The following is a 14,691-nucleotide window of genomic DNA, read 5'->3' as shown; positions in this document are numbered from 1 at the left end:
TTTAATAATACGTCGAGAAATAATTGGAAACCGTTATTTGAAGTAAATTTCAGATAGACGTCTACTAAAACAATTAGATTAATTGCTCTCATTTTCGATCTTCTATCATGCACATCATAGAAATCTCGAGGTTATAATCGAATTGTTAATTAGGAGTTAGGAAAACTAATAGAACATCGAGCTAAAACTGGTTGCCACTGCTGTATACCCATAAAACCATACATTCATCTCCGATAAAACAGATTGAGAGACATTTCTTAAAACAGCGCTGTTGGGAATAAATTAAAATGACTTGCATCATCGATTAGCTAATTATCGATGATGGTGCAATCAGAGCTTGTAAAATCACTGGCAATGATAGATTCTATTTTTAGTTTCTGTCGACGTGGTATTTACCTTTTTCATTCAGACGACGTGTGGTTAGTTTTCTTTATTGAATTGTACATTCACTACCTGTTTTGTCTGATGCAATGACAGTGCAATCGATAGTGTAGGTAAATTTGTAATTGCTTCTTGAATGAACTACACTGAAGTGCAGTTCTGTGAGTTCTTGGTCTTCCCGAATTCCACTTGCATCAGGTCCCCGGTATCTAGAAATAAGTTACGGATTTCTACCCTCAAGCAAGTCAAACGAGTTGCTCGGAGTTACATGTAATTTTAACCAAGTTGTGTAAATTAACTGTTGTCAAGTCCCGTTAACATTTTCCTTTCCAAACAACATCGCTGTGTACTGCCGTGGTGCCATTTTACCAGTTTTCATTGCTTTCTTTCGGAACAGAAGGGCTTGGGAAATCAGCTGATAAGCTGTGAGCCATCTATCTTTTAAAGAAAAATTGATTTTGTGTTCCGTTATCCCCCCAAAAAATTTACTACGAAATCACAATATATTATGCATGCCTAAGCCGCTGAAGGTCATTCTTGTAGTCGCTTGGAACCAAAACGTCCGCTTAGCGTGTTCTGAACAATCAATGTCATTTATGCACCCTTGTACTTACGCATCACAGATCGCACGTGTTATTTGAACCCGTTTGATTGACAGTTCCTTCCGCTCTCGGAAATTTTGATATAAATTCCGCTTGAAAGCGAGGCTAAGGAAATTTGTGAGTGAGTGTTATACAGAATTGCTCGCGTCTACACCCCCGGATACTCTACACCTTCTTGTCATTTGTAGCATCCACCCATACATTTACAGATAGAGTTTCGCTGCACTGCGCTAACCAAGTTCTCAAGAATGTTCAGGAATCTGAGAAGTCCAGCTGCAGACGACGAGGTCGAACTGGTCGACGATGGGGATTCAGTGGGCATAAAATACCGACTTCGACGTCATTGCAGCAAATGTCGCCTGTTTGTTCTTGCCCTTGTACTTCTCTTCCTGGCTGCTGTTATATTTGCCGTTGTTTTTATTGTTACTAAGACGTCCAGCTCTGAAGGTATGTGACTTTGGAAATTTAACTCTTCACATACCCTGTGTTTCGCGGGAAAAAAAATAAAAACCCAGCGCGCGTCAAAAATTATATTTTTTCACCAGAAAGGTAGCTCGGAACATATACATATTTATATTCGTTTGAATCGTCGATGAAATGACCTTTTCGGGATATTTTTTCCTTTGGGGTCAACAAAATCCTCCGATCACAAAATCACGCCGAACCCACACGTTGCAAAAAAAGTCTCATCAAAACCTTGATTTTGAAGCGATATATCACTTTAGTGTTAATAGTTACCACACATCGGTAGAACGTAAATCTATTCCTTAACAATCCAGCTTTATCGTGTTAAAATTTCAGCGAAATCGAACAAAACCAGAATTAATTAGAATTTTTTTGCGACCTCACTTCTCAGACTTGACCTAACAAAGGGCGCTACGGTCGCCCATAGCAACCGAAAAACACGGACATAACAAAGCCGACGTTTCGGCCACAAAACTCCAGAATTATCACCTGAGAGCTTAAACTTGAATGGGAACATCATTTTCGAACTTTTTTGAACTGATTTAGACGAAAGAATGGCCTCGGCAGGCTAGAAAAAAGACCAAGAGAAAAAACAGAACAGGACAGCATAACAAGCCGATAATATTTCACCGCGTGGCTTTCGGCACGAAAACGAAAATACAGCTTACTTCTGGATAAATTCAGCCTTAGAAGCCAGCAACTGGTCCCAAATTACTTTCTGTATCCTTACAAATGTCCTGACTTCCATCTCCGAAAGATTTTGCCCCAATTTTGAGCAAACAAGAAGATCTGTTAGATCTTATAACCGCGCTTTTAAAATTTAACTGTTTTCTTAGTACTACAGTCGCAACGCAGTGCATATTCCAAAGCAATCTTTGATGATTCATTGATTACTGTAGACATCACAGCACTTGATCAACACAAACTCTATTATCGCACCATCAGTCGTAGCCGTTGTGACATCTCCGATGACGTAATAGTCTTAATCTGGAACTTTCTTCGGGATATGTATGGGCATGAAGATATGATGAACACTATTACAAACCGCTTTCTTTCTTTAAAGTCACGATTAAATTTAACTGTTTTTTTCCCTTGACTTAAGGGTTAGCAAAGAAGTCACACGAGTCACGTAATTCAAGAATTGCGTTATCTACGGCTATCTTTAGTACGGTGGTTATTTCCCTATCAATGACGTAATCTTCGCACGTTCTGACACGTTCTTTGCTTGGCTTGCAAATATTTAATTTTGCTTCCGATCTATGAACTCGCTGCGATGAAACAGTCAAAGGATTTACTTCATTTGCCTAAAACCGCAAGAAATACTGGCAAAATTACAAATAAATTAATGACCGTCGCTTCTGCCGAAATAAACTTGCAAAGTAAACACGATCTTATTTGTCACGTAGCGAAAGTGAAAGCTGCAACGTCAGCGCATTCCATGGCTGACGTAATACCTTTTTTCACCGTATTTATTATTCCCTTTAAATCCAACGCTTTGATAACAAAAAAAGAAAATATATTTTACCCACAAAAAAGAAAACAATATCCGTAAAATTGTCCGTGTATTTATGTTTTAACAGCTTCTGGCGGAAAAACATCACACGTTCCGTGACTCAAAGTTTGGCCGAGCGGAGGTCTGCGTCTGGTCACCGACAAAAAAAAAAAAAAATAAACCACGGGTAAACCTAGAACCGCGCTCGGCCCATGGCCGCGCGGTTAATAAACATTTCGCCGAGAGCGTCCGCCATTACGTTGGCTTGCATACTTAAGAGGCGCCCTCTGTAATTTTCAACTATGGCCATCTGGACCAGACAAAATCAAATTCCTCAAACTTTCTCAGATGAATGGTCTAGATAAGTGATTCACAAAAATATAACTTTCAGTTCAATTCGATTCGTATTTTAGCGCTGGGGCCACCATCTTGGTTTTGCCCCTCTGAGAGGGCTTTCAGCGGCCATTTTAGGGCACATTTTTAACAATTTGCCATACAAAGAAAACGATCTAAATCCGGGTAAAAACCCTTTATTCGAGACAAGCAAATGTTTCTTGTTACATTGAGAGGCTGTTTTGGCAATTTGATCATCACCTGATTTTTCTACAGAATTTTAAATTTCTTCCCTTTCGGACTACTCATGAAGCGCCATAAAAAAGGCGAAGTTTAAAGGAAAATATCGCCAAAAGTACATCACTTGAGATCCCAAAACTACCCTCCACTTAAAGAGCAATGTCTCACCTGTAAAAACATGCAATAAAATTTTGGGGCAGTTAAAACTGTAAAATGTTAGAAGAAGAAGTTTAAGCTGTGCTTTTGTCAACAAAGACCGCCGTCCTAATTAGCATAATAACGTGAAAATAACGATGCACAGAGAAAATAATGATATATTCCACTTACCTCGCGACATGTCGACAACTGGATGTTCCACGATGCCTCATGTTATATTTCCAGTATGTTTCAGCCACACTTTCGGTGATTAGTGTACGAAATCACTCTCAGACATCGCCACGGTTAAGCAGATTTCAACTCTCCGAAGCCCGCTTCATAACATCTATCAATATTATTTGTCTTTCGCCTCATAAGCCGCCGTTTACAAGAAGTTTAACAATTTGCTGAGATCCTAACTGGCCCAGAACTCTGTTAGCAGCCTTTAATATCCTCCTCTTAATCGAGGATTCTCATCAAGAACTCGTTTAAGCTCAGTTCTGTTTTGATCTGTTGTGCACCCGCCATTATTCCACAGATTGCGTTACATTTGACAAATGCACATTCCCACGGGTAGGGGTAGTGTGGGTAGGAAGTGAAAATGTAACAGACATTAAAGCCATTTTACGCATTTCTGTGGCTAAACTATTGTAGTAACTGGCTTTCCCAGAATGATTTGAACATGAGCTTCTGCTTGCAGGTATTTTCTAGTTTATTTTTGCAGGGTAAGGGGGGGGGGGGCGGGGGGGGGGGGTCGTGTATTAGAAAAAAAAAAAAAAAAGGGAAAAAAGAAAACGATGGACAGTATCAAGTTAAAAGATTATGATCTGTGTATCTTGATCAGCTTTATCAGTTCATCAGTGAGGCCCTATTAGGGGTTTTCAGGATACTGGATATTTGGGGTAAAAAATTAACAGGATGCAAGAAATTTAGGGGAAAAATTAATGGGGTAGATAATGTTTAGATCAGATAAAGAGGGACAGTCGCGTCTTTCGCTGCCGGAAGTGCCATCAAATTTTGCAAAAGACAACAGACTGACGAATAGTGCGCAGGAAGTAATGATAAGCGATATTTTATTGAAACTTCTTACATTTTCTTAGCCGTTTCACTTTTGCATCAGAAAAGAAAATGCTCAGAAAATTACTGAAGGGCAGTTAAGGACGGTGCCTTCCATTTTAGGGATGGTTTAAAGGCCAGGCGCGCGCTTGGGTTGGAACTAGTGACGTAATTAACTACCCTACCAAGCGTGCGACTTAAAAAAAAATCCTATTGTGGCCGAAACAAATTTCGCACTAAAATTACGAGCCTGTACTAAAACCGGGATTACCAGAAAAGCAGCATATCGCTAAGCACTAACTGTGAACGGCTTCCAGCTGAAAAGCTAGCTTTTATCGTATCCGTAGAAAAAATCATACTGAAATTCAACTGTAGATGGCATAATGCGCGCGCAAAACAATTGCGAGACGTCAATGTTTAACTTACTTGGAAAGTAACAGGAAAAAATGTAACGGACACCGACAAAGTTTTCGAAAGGATGAAACAACTCATTTAACTTTTTAAAAAGGGGTGATTACAGCTACATTTTATGGTATGAATTGGAAGTGGCAAGCCTATCCGACAGTGCATTAGTTTTTGGCTGTGAGGAAAAGTTATGTAGACTGTATTTTGGCTAAGCCAGAGGAGTGCTGTTGCGACGATTCTGTTATTAAATACATATCAAAAGTGGTTTTTATGTTACCACTTACCACGTAGTTTAAAAATGTTTTTTAATATGTTTAGTTTTCTGCATGTAAAGGCGAACCTTAGGAGAATCTGTGAAGAAATATCTTTACCTTTTTTTCAGAAAAATGCTACCTTCAGCATTAGCTAATTATCTCGGAAAAATTAATGACTACCCCTAGTTTTCTTTGTGGATTCTAATAACCCTGGCTAAGATCTACTTTTTCCACGTTTGCTTAATCTGGCGGAAACACGTTTGTATTTTGTAGGCACCATTCGTTATGCGCCTGAGGCACCCCACAGCCACTAATGTCGTTCAGTTCTGTGATGGAGCACAGCTGCATGTCTGCACAAGACTAGTTTTCAACCCTGGGCAGGCCGCTTTAAAATATCCGCATCTATCAAGCGAAGCACTAATGTTGACGCTTAGCTTTTTACAGACATTACAGATGCGTTTAAGGCACACAAGTTGAATGAGTCATAAGCAATTGGATGAGTTAAATGACACTTGTCAAAAATATCTGCAGCTTGATTCTCAGCGGTTGTTGTGTCTTGTTGGAGCCCCTTCTCCTGTCTGTTTCTGAGATTTGAAGCCATTCGCGAGAGGAAGGTTTAAACGTGGCAAGGAGTCAGGAACTCATCACAGGTGAACCGCCTAATTCTGGCCTCATCTTTTGAGCGCCTCATCTTTTGTGCTACAGTAATTGCTTCGACTTTTATGGCCGTTTCCTGACCCGAGAAAAACTTTTCTTGCGCACTGCTTGTCAGTCTGTTGCCTTTCGCAGCATTTGATGGCATTTCGGGCAGCGAAAGACACAAGTATAATGCTGAACAAAAAAAAAAAACAAGGAAGAGGCTTTTTATTGGAGTTCTATCCGTATTCTATTTGTAATAAATGAAAATTTTCGGCAAAAACCAATGGCTGTCAATGAGATTAGGGTAGTTGTTTACAAATATAGTGTGGAATGATGTGAAGTTTATATGAAATAAATGTTGTGTGGAATGTTGTGCCTCGATCGCTTTGCAGACACAAAAGTTGCCATGTAAGAAATTCTTGTTAAACGGTACAGAATTCGGGACACATTTCATTCTCTGTTTATTTCTCCAGCCCCGTCTTTATCTATCTATTCAGTATAACAAGTGTGGGCTTCGAAATTACTAACAAGGAGCTGCGTTACCTAACCTTAAAACCTCTAAAATCTGATACAAAACTTTCATATTCCAGCGTGATATAAGTACTAAGAGTCCAGAATAAATGCTTATAGCAGTTGACATACATTTATTTTATCCTAAATAGCTGACCATTGTTGAGGCCCCATAGTGGGAGGGGGAAAGGGGGGGGGGGGGGGGGGTTCGGTGTATCCCTTATCCTATTAATCTTTGTCCTAAATATCTTGTATCCTGTTAAATCCAGCTCAACGATTCCCTACTCAATTAATGTCCTGTTTTATCTGATCTAAACATGCTCTACCCCATTAATATTTCCCCTAAATTTATTCCATCCTATTAACTTTTTACCCAAATATCCAGTATCCTGAAAACCCCTAATAGGGCCTCACTGATGAACTGATAAAGCTGATCAAGATACACAGATCATAATCTTTTGACCTGATACTCTCTATCGTTTTCTTTTTTTCTTTTTTTTTTTTTTAATACACGACCCCACTCCCCCACCTACCCTCCAAAAATAAACTAGAAAATACCTGCAAGCAGAAGCTCATGTTCAAATCATTCCGGGAAAGCCAGTTACTACAATAGTTTAGCCACAGAAATGCGTAAAATGGCTTTAATGTCTGTTACATTTTCACTTCCTACCCACACTACCCCTACCCGTGGGAATGTGCATTTGTCAAATGTAACGCATTCTGTGGAATAATGGCGGGTGCACAACAGATCAAAACAGAACTGAGCTTAAACGAGTTCTTGATGAGAATCCTTGATTAAGAGGAGGATATTAAAGGCTGCTAACAGAGTTCTGGGCCAGTTAGGATCTCAGCAAATTGTTAAACTTCTTGTAAACGGCGGCTTATGAGGCGAAAGACAAATAATATTGGTAGATGTTATGAAGCGGGCTTCGGAGAGTTGAAATCTGCTTAACCGTGGCGATGTCTGAGAGTGATTTCGTACACTAATCACCGAAAATGTGGCTGAAACATACTGGAAATATAACATGAGGCATCGTGGAACATCCAGTTGTCGACATGTCGCGAGATAAGTGGAATATATCATTATTTTCTCTGTGCATCGTTATTTTCACGTTATTATGCTAATTAGGACGGCGGTCTTTGTTGACAAAAGCACAGCTTAAACTTCTTCTTCTAACATTTTACAGTTTTAACTGCCCCAAAATTTTATTGCATGTTTTTACAGGTGAGACATTGCTCTTTAAGTGGAGGGTAGTTTTGGGATCTCAAGTGATGTACTTTTGGCGATATTTTCCTTTAAACTTCGCCTTTTTTATGGCGCTTCATGAGTAGTCCGAAAGGGAAGAAATTTAAAATTCTGTAGAAAAATCAGGTGATGATCAAATTGCCAAAACAGCCTCTCAATGTAACAAGAAACATTTGCTTGTCTCGAATAAAGGGTTTTTATCCGGATTTAGATCGTTTTCTTTGTATGGCAAATTGTTAAAAATGTGCCCTAAAATGGCCGCTGAAAGCCCTCTCAGAGGGGCAAAACCAAGATGGTGGCCCCAGCGCTAAAATACGAATCGAATTGAACTGAAAGTTATATTTTTGTGAATCACTTATCTAGACCATTCATCTGAGAAAGTTTGAGGAATTTGATTTTGTCTGGTCCAGATGGCCATAGTTGAAAATTACAGAGGGCGCCTCTTAATTAGCTAACTTGCCAAAAATCTCCCGAGGGGGCGATATGACGAAAAGAGCTGAAAAATGGCCTGTTATTGGCTAATGATGAGATCATCCCACTGTCCAAATTTGGTGAGAATCGAAAGTAACGCCAATTTTCTGTCACGTTTTCAATCTATGGTCACTGGAGTGACCAAAATCGGCCCAGTGGTAGGCATTGAGTTGATCTGTGGAAACACCGGTGCATGAAACATCAAAAGAAAATTGAATGGTATGTGCACTTGCCGGGATATCTATTAGGGCCCAAACCGCCTTCTTAAGCTAACGGTTTACTATATCTGGTCCTTAATGCAAATGGTACAGCCAACTCATTCGTAACTTGAACAGCGAGAGAGACAGGGAAGGGTCGAGGTATGCTTTTCAAACATCCGGGCTTCCTTGACATTTTAATTGATCATTGTTTGATTCAAAAATCTAATCCAGTCATTTCACTCTAAACGCTGTCGGTGGCACAGCCAAGACTGAAATTTCATTGAGCTTGTGTTGGACTCTTCTGTGACAAAAAGTTAAAGCGATGATACTAAACTCTCTAAATACTGCGCTTAATTGTGTCTCGAATTACGTGAGGAATAAAAATCAAGGAGGAAAAACCTAGGAAGCGATAACAGGAGTTGTGTTGTATAGGAGCGGAGTCATCAGATAACTAAGGTTTCAAACCTGTCAATCCTGTTGATTGCTAACTGCATGGCCTGTTTGAGTTTTGCATCTTGACACAAATTATGGTTGTCTGTGGCACATGGAAAGTTAGTCATGCGCGACACGGCAGTAGTTTTAATTCAGGGGAAAGAGATAATTGGTGTTATTATACATTGAACTCACCCAGGAGCCCATCTCCTGACTCACTATCTCTTATCTGATTGACCAAAAGCGCACACAGTGAATTTTCAAAATCAGCGCTTGTAACGTCATTTAGCTGTAGATTATACAATGATCATGTCAAGGACACTCAAGGTCACGGGAAATCATGTCATGCACGACAGCGGTGCATGATTTCTAAGTGAGAATCATGTCAAGTTCGCGCGCTTTATGTTGCTTGCCATCTGTGAAGAAGCAAAAACATGACATACATTTCTTTGTCGTTCATTCTATAATTAAAAATTATTAGATTCGGTTTTTGCAAGAGATTATCAAGGTAAGAGAGTGAATCCCCATATAGGTCCTCTAACTAAGGTAATCCGTCCTAAGTTATTTTTAGGCATTGTACCCAGTTCTTCCGCGGATATTACTAGCGCGTTGTGTGGATGTTTTAGTGGAGGATTTGTTTATATTTCGTTTCGTTTCGTTTCGTTCAAAGGAAAGGAAAGCCTCCAACGCTGTGGAGATGCGTTCTTTGATATTTTGATTGCAAGCAAAGGAGCTTCGGCTCTTGGTATGTTTTAATACATTTCGAAACTTTAATAGGAGTTTAAAATAACAGACGGATGTCTCCTGCACAAACAATAACAACTGAATGAACAGCAGCGAAATGTTTAGACAAACGAGTGCAAAGCAAACAAACGCCCAAACACAAGCTAGGCAACCAAACAAACAGATGGTCGAAAGTGCGGGTAGACGCTCGCTGCCCAAGTAGAAAAAAGCAGTTTAAGCAGCAACGGGAACCACGCCAAAGACAACGTCGATTGAAAAATGACTTAATATTTATATTCAACCTACGAAACTCGCGAGAATTTAGATTCATTCAGTTTGTCTATACTGTTAGAAATATCCCAAACTGAATATGTAAGAAAAATTGGCCTTCGTATAGTCACGTTCTCTCGAGTATGCACAATGTGGCTATTTCACGTTGTTGTTTTGTGACCTTTTGTAAACAACGGCAGAGAAATGAACAAAGAATTATAACGCATGCTTACACCGCCATTGTACTCGTTGCCGTTGCCGTTAAAGTTTGCTCAATTAAACTCCCTAAAACCCAATAAACGGCAAAATAATGAACAGCCAAACGAGCACAAAACAAACGAAAGCCCGGCCGAACGAAAAGGCGGCTAAGAGTGCAGAAAACGTCTCTGGTGTGAAACGAAACCAAAACATATAAAATGACGTTCCCGCCATTTCGTCTCAGGTAGTTTCGAGAAAGTCGCTTCGGCTGTCCTCTCATAGCGCGAGTAACATCCTCGGAAGAACTGGGTACCATGCTTAAAAATAACTTAAGAGGGATTACCTTGGGTAGAAGGCCTATATGGGCGATTCACTCTCTTACCTTGATAATCTCTTGGTTTTTGTGACATCCAGAATAAGGTAAGGGTTATCGGCCTCAGCCTTCTGCTTCGACTGATAACCCCAACTTCGACTTTGATTGTTCTGGATATCACAAACACCTCACCCTGTGTTTAGAAAACAGTTCTAAGAAAATAAGAGCTGATTGGTTAAAAATCGTGTTTCTATAACGCGATAGAACAAGCACGAGCTGTTGACGTAATGATGGCGCGAGCAAAGAGAATTTACATTTTGATGATCAAAGTAAACAAGTTGTTTCCATTTTTTTTCGTCGTGGTGTTTTCTAAAAGAAATAGAAAACATGTTCTCCGTGTTTCTATCGAGTTATAGAAACACTCGTTATAGAAACACTTCTATCGAGAAACACTCGTTATAGAAACACTCGTAAGTTATAGAAACACTTCTAAACACTCGTTATAGAAACACTTCTATCGAGTTATAGAAACACTCGAAAAAGCTGTGGAAACACTCGCCTACAGCTCGTGTTCCCACAGCATTTCTCGTTCTCTCAAACTTACACTGGTGTTTCTATAACTCGATAGAAACACGGCATATGTTTTATATTTCTTTAAGAATAACACACCGATTGTATCTAAGGGCCGGGTCGCACTAGAGCCAATTTTGTTTGTATTGTTTTTGTTTGTTTGTAGCTCAGGGGCAAGGCCTATTTCGGGGAGATTAATTCTCTTACCCCTCATTCTCTTTTGAAATAGAGCAATAGGCAATCTCTGCACGTGCGTTATAATTCATTGGTCTTAAGCGAGTCTCTGCAAAATAACGCAAAATAGCTGCATGATATGATTCTCTGCATTTCAATTTGGAACAGGACGTTACGTTTTCATGCCGAGCTAATATACTTTGAATAGATCTGGATATTTATACTTTGAACAGATATACTTTGAATAGATCTGAATATTTGTTTTCTACAATGGAGATTTAAAAATCTCCAGTTGAAGAAAAGGAGTGCCATGTGTCTTCCAGCATTCTCTAGAGTCTCCGCGAAACCCGTATTTGTTTTTACTCTAAGCAGGTTTTATTGTTCATTTACCCAATCAAACTCTTGCGATGTCGACCTGGAGAGATTTTATAGAGAAATTGTATCAGGTCCAGTTTTTGTTTTTGTTTTTGTTTTTATACTTTCATGACAAAACCACCCACAGGGCGACCTACAGAGCGACCCATGGCACCATCCACGGCATCTGAAGGTTTGTTTTACATTTTAATGTTAAAGTAACCTGTTTTGAGCTTGGTTTAACTGCACCTACAACTTCCGGACCTTTAAACACAGACAAATATTTACAGTGAGCTTACCAGATCAAGCTGGTTCACTGTCTGTTTCAAAGGAACATAGTTGTTATAGTAAGGTTATGGGAAAGGTCAGCCAATCCTTATTGCAGAGACAATGTATGAGTTTGTTAACAATTTGTGGTAATTTCTTCCAAGTCATTTCCAATCAGTTGAACAAGAATGTGGATCCATGTGACGACTTTTATTCCTACGCATGCGGAGGGTTTTCCAAAACCTATCATCTCAGTGCGGAACAGAGTAGCGAAACTGGCTTCACTATCGTGAACGACGACAACATGGAGGTTTTACGACAAGCTATGGAGACTGCTGCTTATAACTATTCACAGGTTTGGCACGAGTAGTCTAGGACGCTGAACTAGATTCAAACCAATCAGAGCGTAGTATTTTTGTAATGGACCAATTTCTGTGGTTGTTCATTCGCGATCGCGCGTTATTCGAAAAAGTGTTTCAGCCAAATTTGCAGGGCTTTGCATTTATAGAGCTTGGTATGTATCATTTCTACATTGAACTGATACTTTTTTTTGGACAAGAACTGTTCAGTTAGACCCTTCTCAGGTCGCCATTTTAATGTCACGCAACACATATGCTTGAAAATTAATACGTGCTCTATTACAAAACGAAGAACCCGGTGGAGCATAAGCGATGTAAAACGTTAAAGTCACTAGAGGGTCTTACATCTGATCAAATTTAAACTTTAAAAGGATTTAAAACTTTTAGATTCGAAGCATGATGATGTCACATGAGAACTAGCATATATATGTTTCAGGGCGATTTATATGTTATTTCCCGGCCCTTGTAGGTCCTTACTGAAAAGGACGTTGCCCGAAGCCTTGAGTTGTCTAACAACCCGTAACCGCAGCACGTTTATACCATATTTGGGCGAGCATGCATAATTTTTCCGTATTTATTGTCGGATTTCATGCGACAAGTAGAGATACCAGTTCTTGCACTGGAAGGGCACCAACTTGACGTCTTCATACAAAACTCTATAGATTTGGGTGGAACACTTTTCCAAATAACGTGCACAGACCGAAATCTTGATATTTCAATCATCTATCAAATCTCAGATTCTTGACTGAATTTATGGAATTGTTTCGATTTTTGATTGCGTGACAGTAAAGACCATGGCCAGCCATATTTCGATTCTACTGATTAAGGCTGGTTAAATGCCATCTTGTCTTGTAGAGTTCATCTATCGTGAAAACTGCCAAGATCTACGATACATGCGTAGATACTGCTGCCATTGAGCGTCGAGGGATCTCACCTTTGGAAAACTTGATAAAGCAGTATGGCGGCTGGACAGTGACTGGGGATGGAACTAACTCGTGGACAGTGGCAGAGAAAATGGGCGCCGTTCTAAGAGACTTGAATGTACAGACCTTGCTTTCGGTATCCGTTGGTACAGACCCACAGGACTCAAACCAACACATTCTAAGTGTGAGTATAATTAGGATACTTACTGATATTTGTACGATTTTATCATCATGGTATCTAAATCAGCGGAGGATTGGGATTTAGTGGGGTAAGTTATGGTGTGGTGTGTTGGGGCAGTGTAGGGCACGTGGAAAGGTAGGGTAGGGTACGATAAGGCGCTTGGGAAGGGTAGGGCAGGGTAGGTCGGGTAGGGAAGGAAAAGGTAACAAACACTTACAAGAGAAAATGACACTAAACAAAAATTGGACAATAATTTGTCTTGCATTTTAATATATTAGTGAGATTGTATTGTTTTGAATGTAATATATCAAACCCGGGAGATTTGCAAACACCGAAAAGGAAAATAAGCGCACCGGGATATTTTTGAGTGGCTTTGAGTCGCGCTACCGAAATGGCAGACTAAAGTTGTCTATCCTCACCTCAGTTAACAAAAGCGGTGATGCGACCACAGCCAGTATAATAGCAACAACAAACAGCTTTATTTCCATTTCCAAGATGACTCGACTGCCCATTGGTTTACGTCTTTAGTCACATAATGTTAATAATTAGGTAAATTATTATTAGCTGCAAATGTTTATTTAAACTAGATTAGATCTTACATTGTAAAGTTTTAATTCTTATTTTGTAACTGTTCTTTATTGCTTATTTACACACGACCCCACAAGCTGCAAGCTTAATTACTTATCGGGATAAATAAAGGTTACTTACTTACTTACCTTAATTTATGCGACTGAACAAAACAGAAAATAACAATAACGTGAGAAAAAAGAGAGACGCAAATCAAGTTACATCAGTCTGATTTAGATAATACATTTTTGCGCAAATCTAAGCATAAGGAAATTCAGCAGCATACATTTATTTTTTAGTAGCTTCTCGATCCAGCTGTTGGACACAATTATTGTAAGGGCAGGGAAGAGGGTGTAGGGCAGGGTATGATGACATCATTAACTCCACCTAGAGTTTCTGAAGTAGAGTAACTTACTCACCCTTCATTTTCTCTTCATTCTTATCTTCTGTTTTTAGATCAGATTTTCTTCGCTGGGACTGGGTATAGGCTACTATTTTGATTACTCAAGTGAGGGCCAAAAGGTTGGTAGGAAAATATTGTATCATGGGTCAAACTCGAGTCGGTGAATGAAATTTGTACCAGTCTTTATGGGTGTATAAAGGGCGTGGCTAGGGGGGTCCTGGGGTGCCTGTGAGCCCCCCCCCCCTTTTGAAAGCATTTTTTAGCAAACAAACTACAACATGTGGGAAAAACGGAGGAGGTCGACATAACAATCTGGTGAGTACCCTCACTTTGACACAGTGTGACAACCCCTTGAAAAATCCTTGCTACGCCCCTGTGTAAGATGTATGGATATTCAAGTGAAGTATAAACAAAACCTAAAATTCTTAAGTGCAAAATACTGCTGTTAAGTAGATTTGCCGAGCTTACAATCTATGCATGGTGCAGTACATAACTCCATGATTCTCAGTCCATAGTCGATATTCCAGA

The 14,691-nt window shown here is 39.7% G+C and overlaps 1 protein-coding gene across 1 annotated transcript in view; it reads left to right on the top strand.

Moving 5' to 3' along the window:
• The first annotated feature begins 1,085 nt into the window (after positions 1–1,085).
• The window catches only part of LOC110051615 (endothelin-converting enzyme homolog), a 26,343-nt gene continuing 12,737 nt past the window's right edge, over positions 1,086–14,691 (top strand). The window contains exons 1-5 of the mRNA XM_089289477.1: positions 1,086–1,430; positions 11,612–11,656; positions 11,895–12,085; positions 12,945–13,196; positions 14,217–14,282. Coding sequence (XP_089145603.1) covers positions 1,232–1,430; positions 11,612–11,656; positions 11,895–12,085; positions 12,945–13,196; positions 14,217–14,282 — 753 coding nt within the window. The 5' untranslated portion in view covers positions 1,086–1,231. The remainder of the gene's footprint in view (positions 1,431–11,611; positions 11,657–11,894; positions 12,086–12,944; positions 13,197–14,216; positions 14,283–14,691) is intronic.

The sequence above is a fragment of the Orbicella faveolata genome, unplaced genomic scaffold, assembly GCF_042242905.1.
Source record: "Orbicella faveolata isolate gen_17 unplaced genomic scaffold, um_ofav_v1 contig_2, whole genome shotgun sequence".
Lineage (NCBI taxonomy): Eukaryota > Metazoa > Cnidaria > Anthozoa > Scleractinia > Merulinidae > Orbicella > Orbicella faveolata.
The sequence above is the reverse complement of the archived record's forward strand: the minus strand, read 5'-3'. Positions and strand labels throughout refer to the sequence as shown.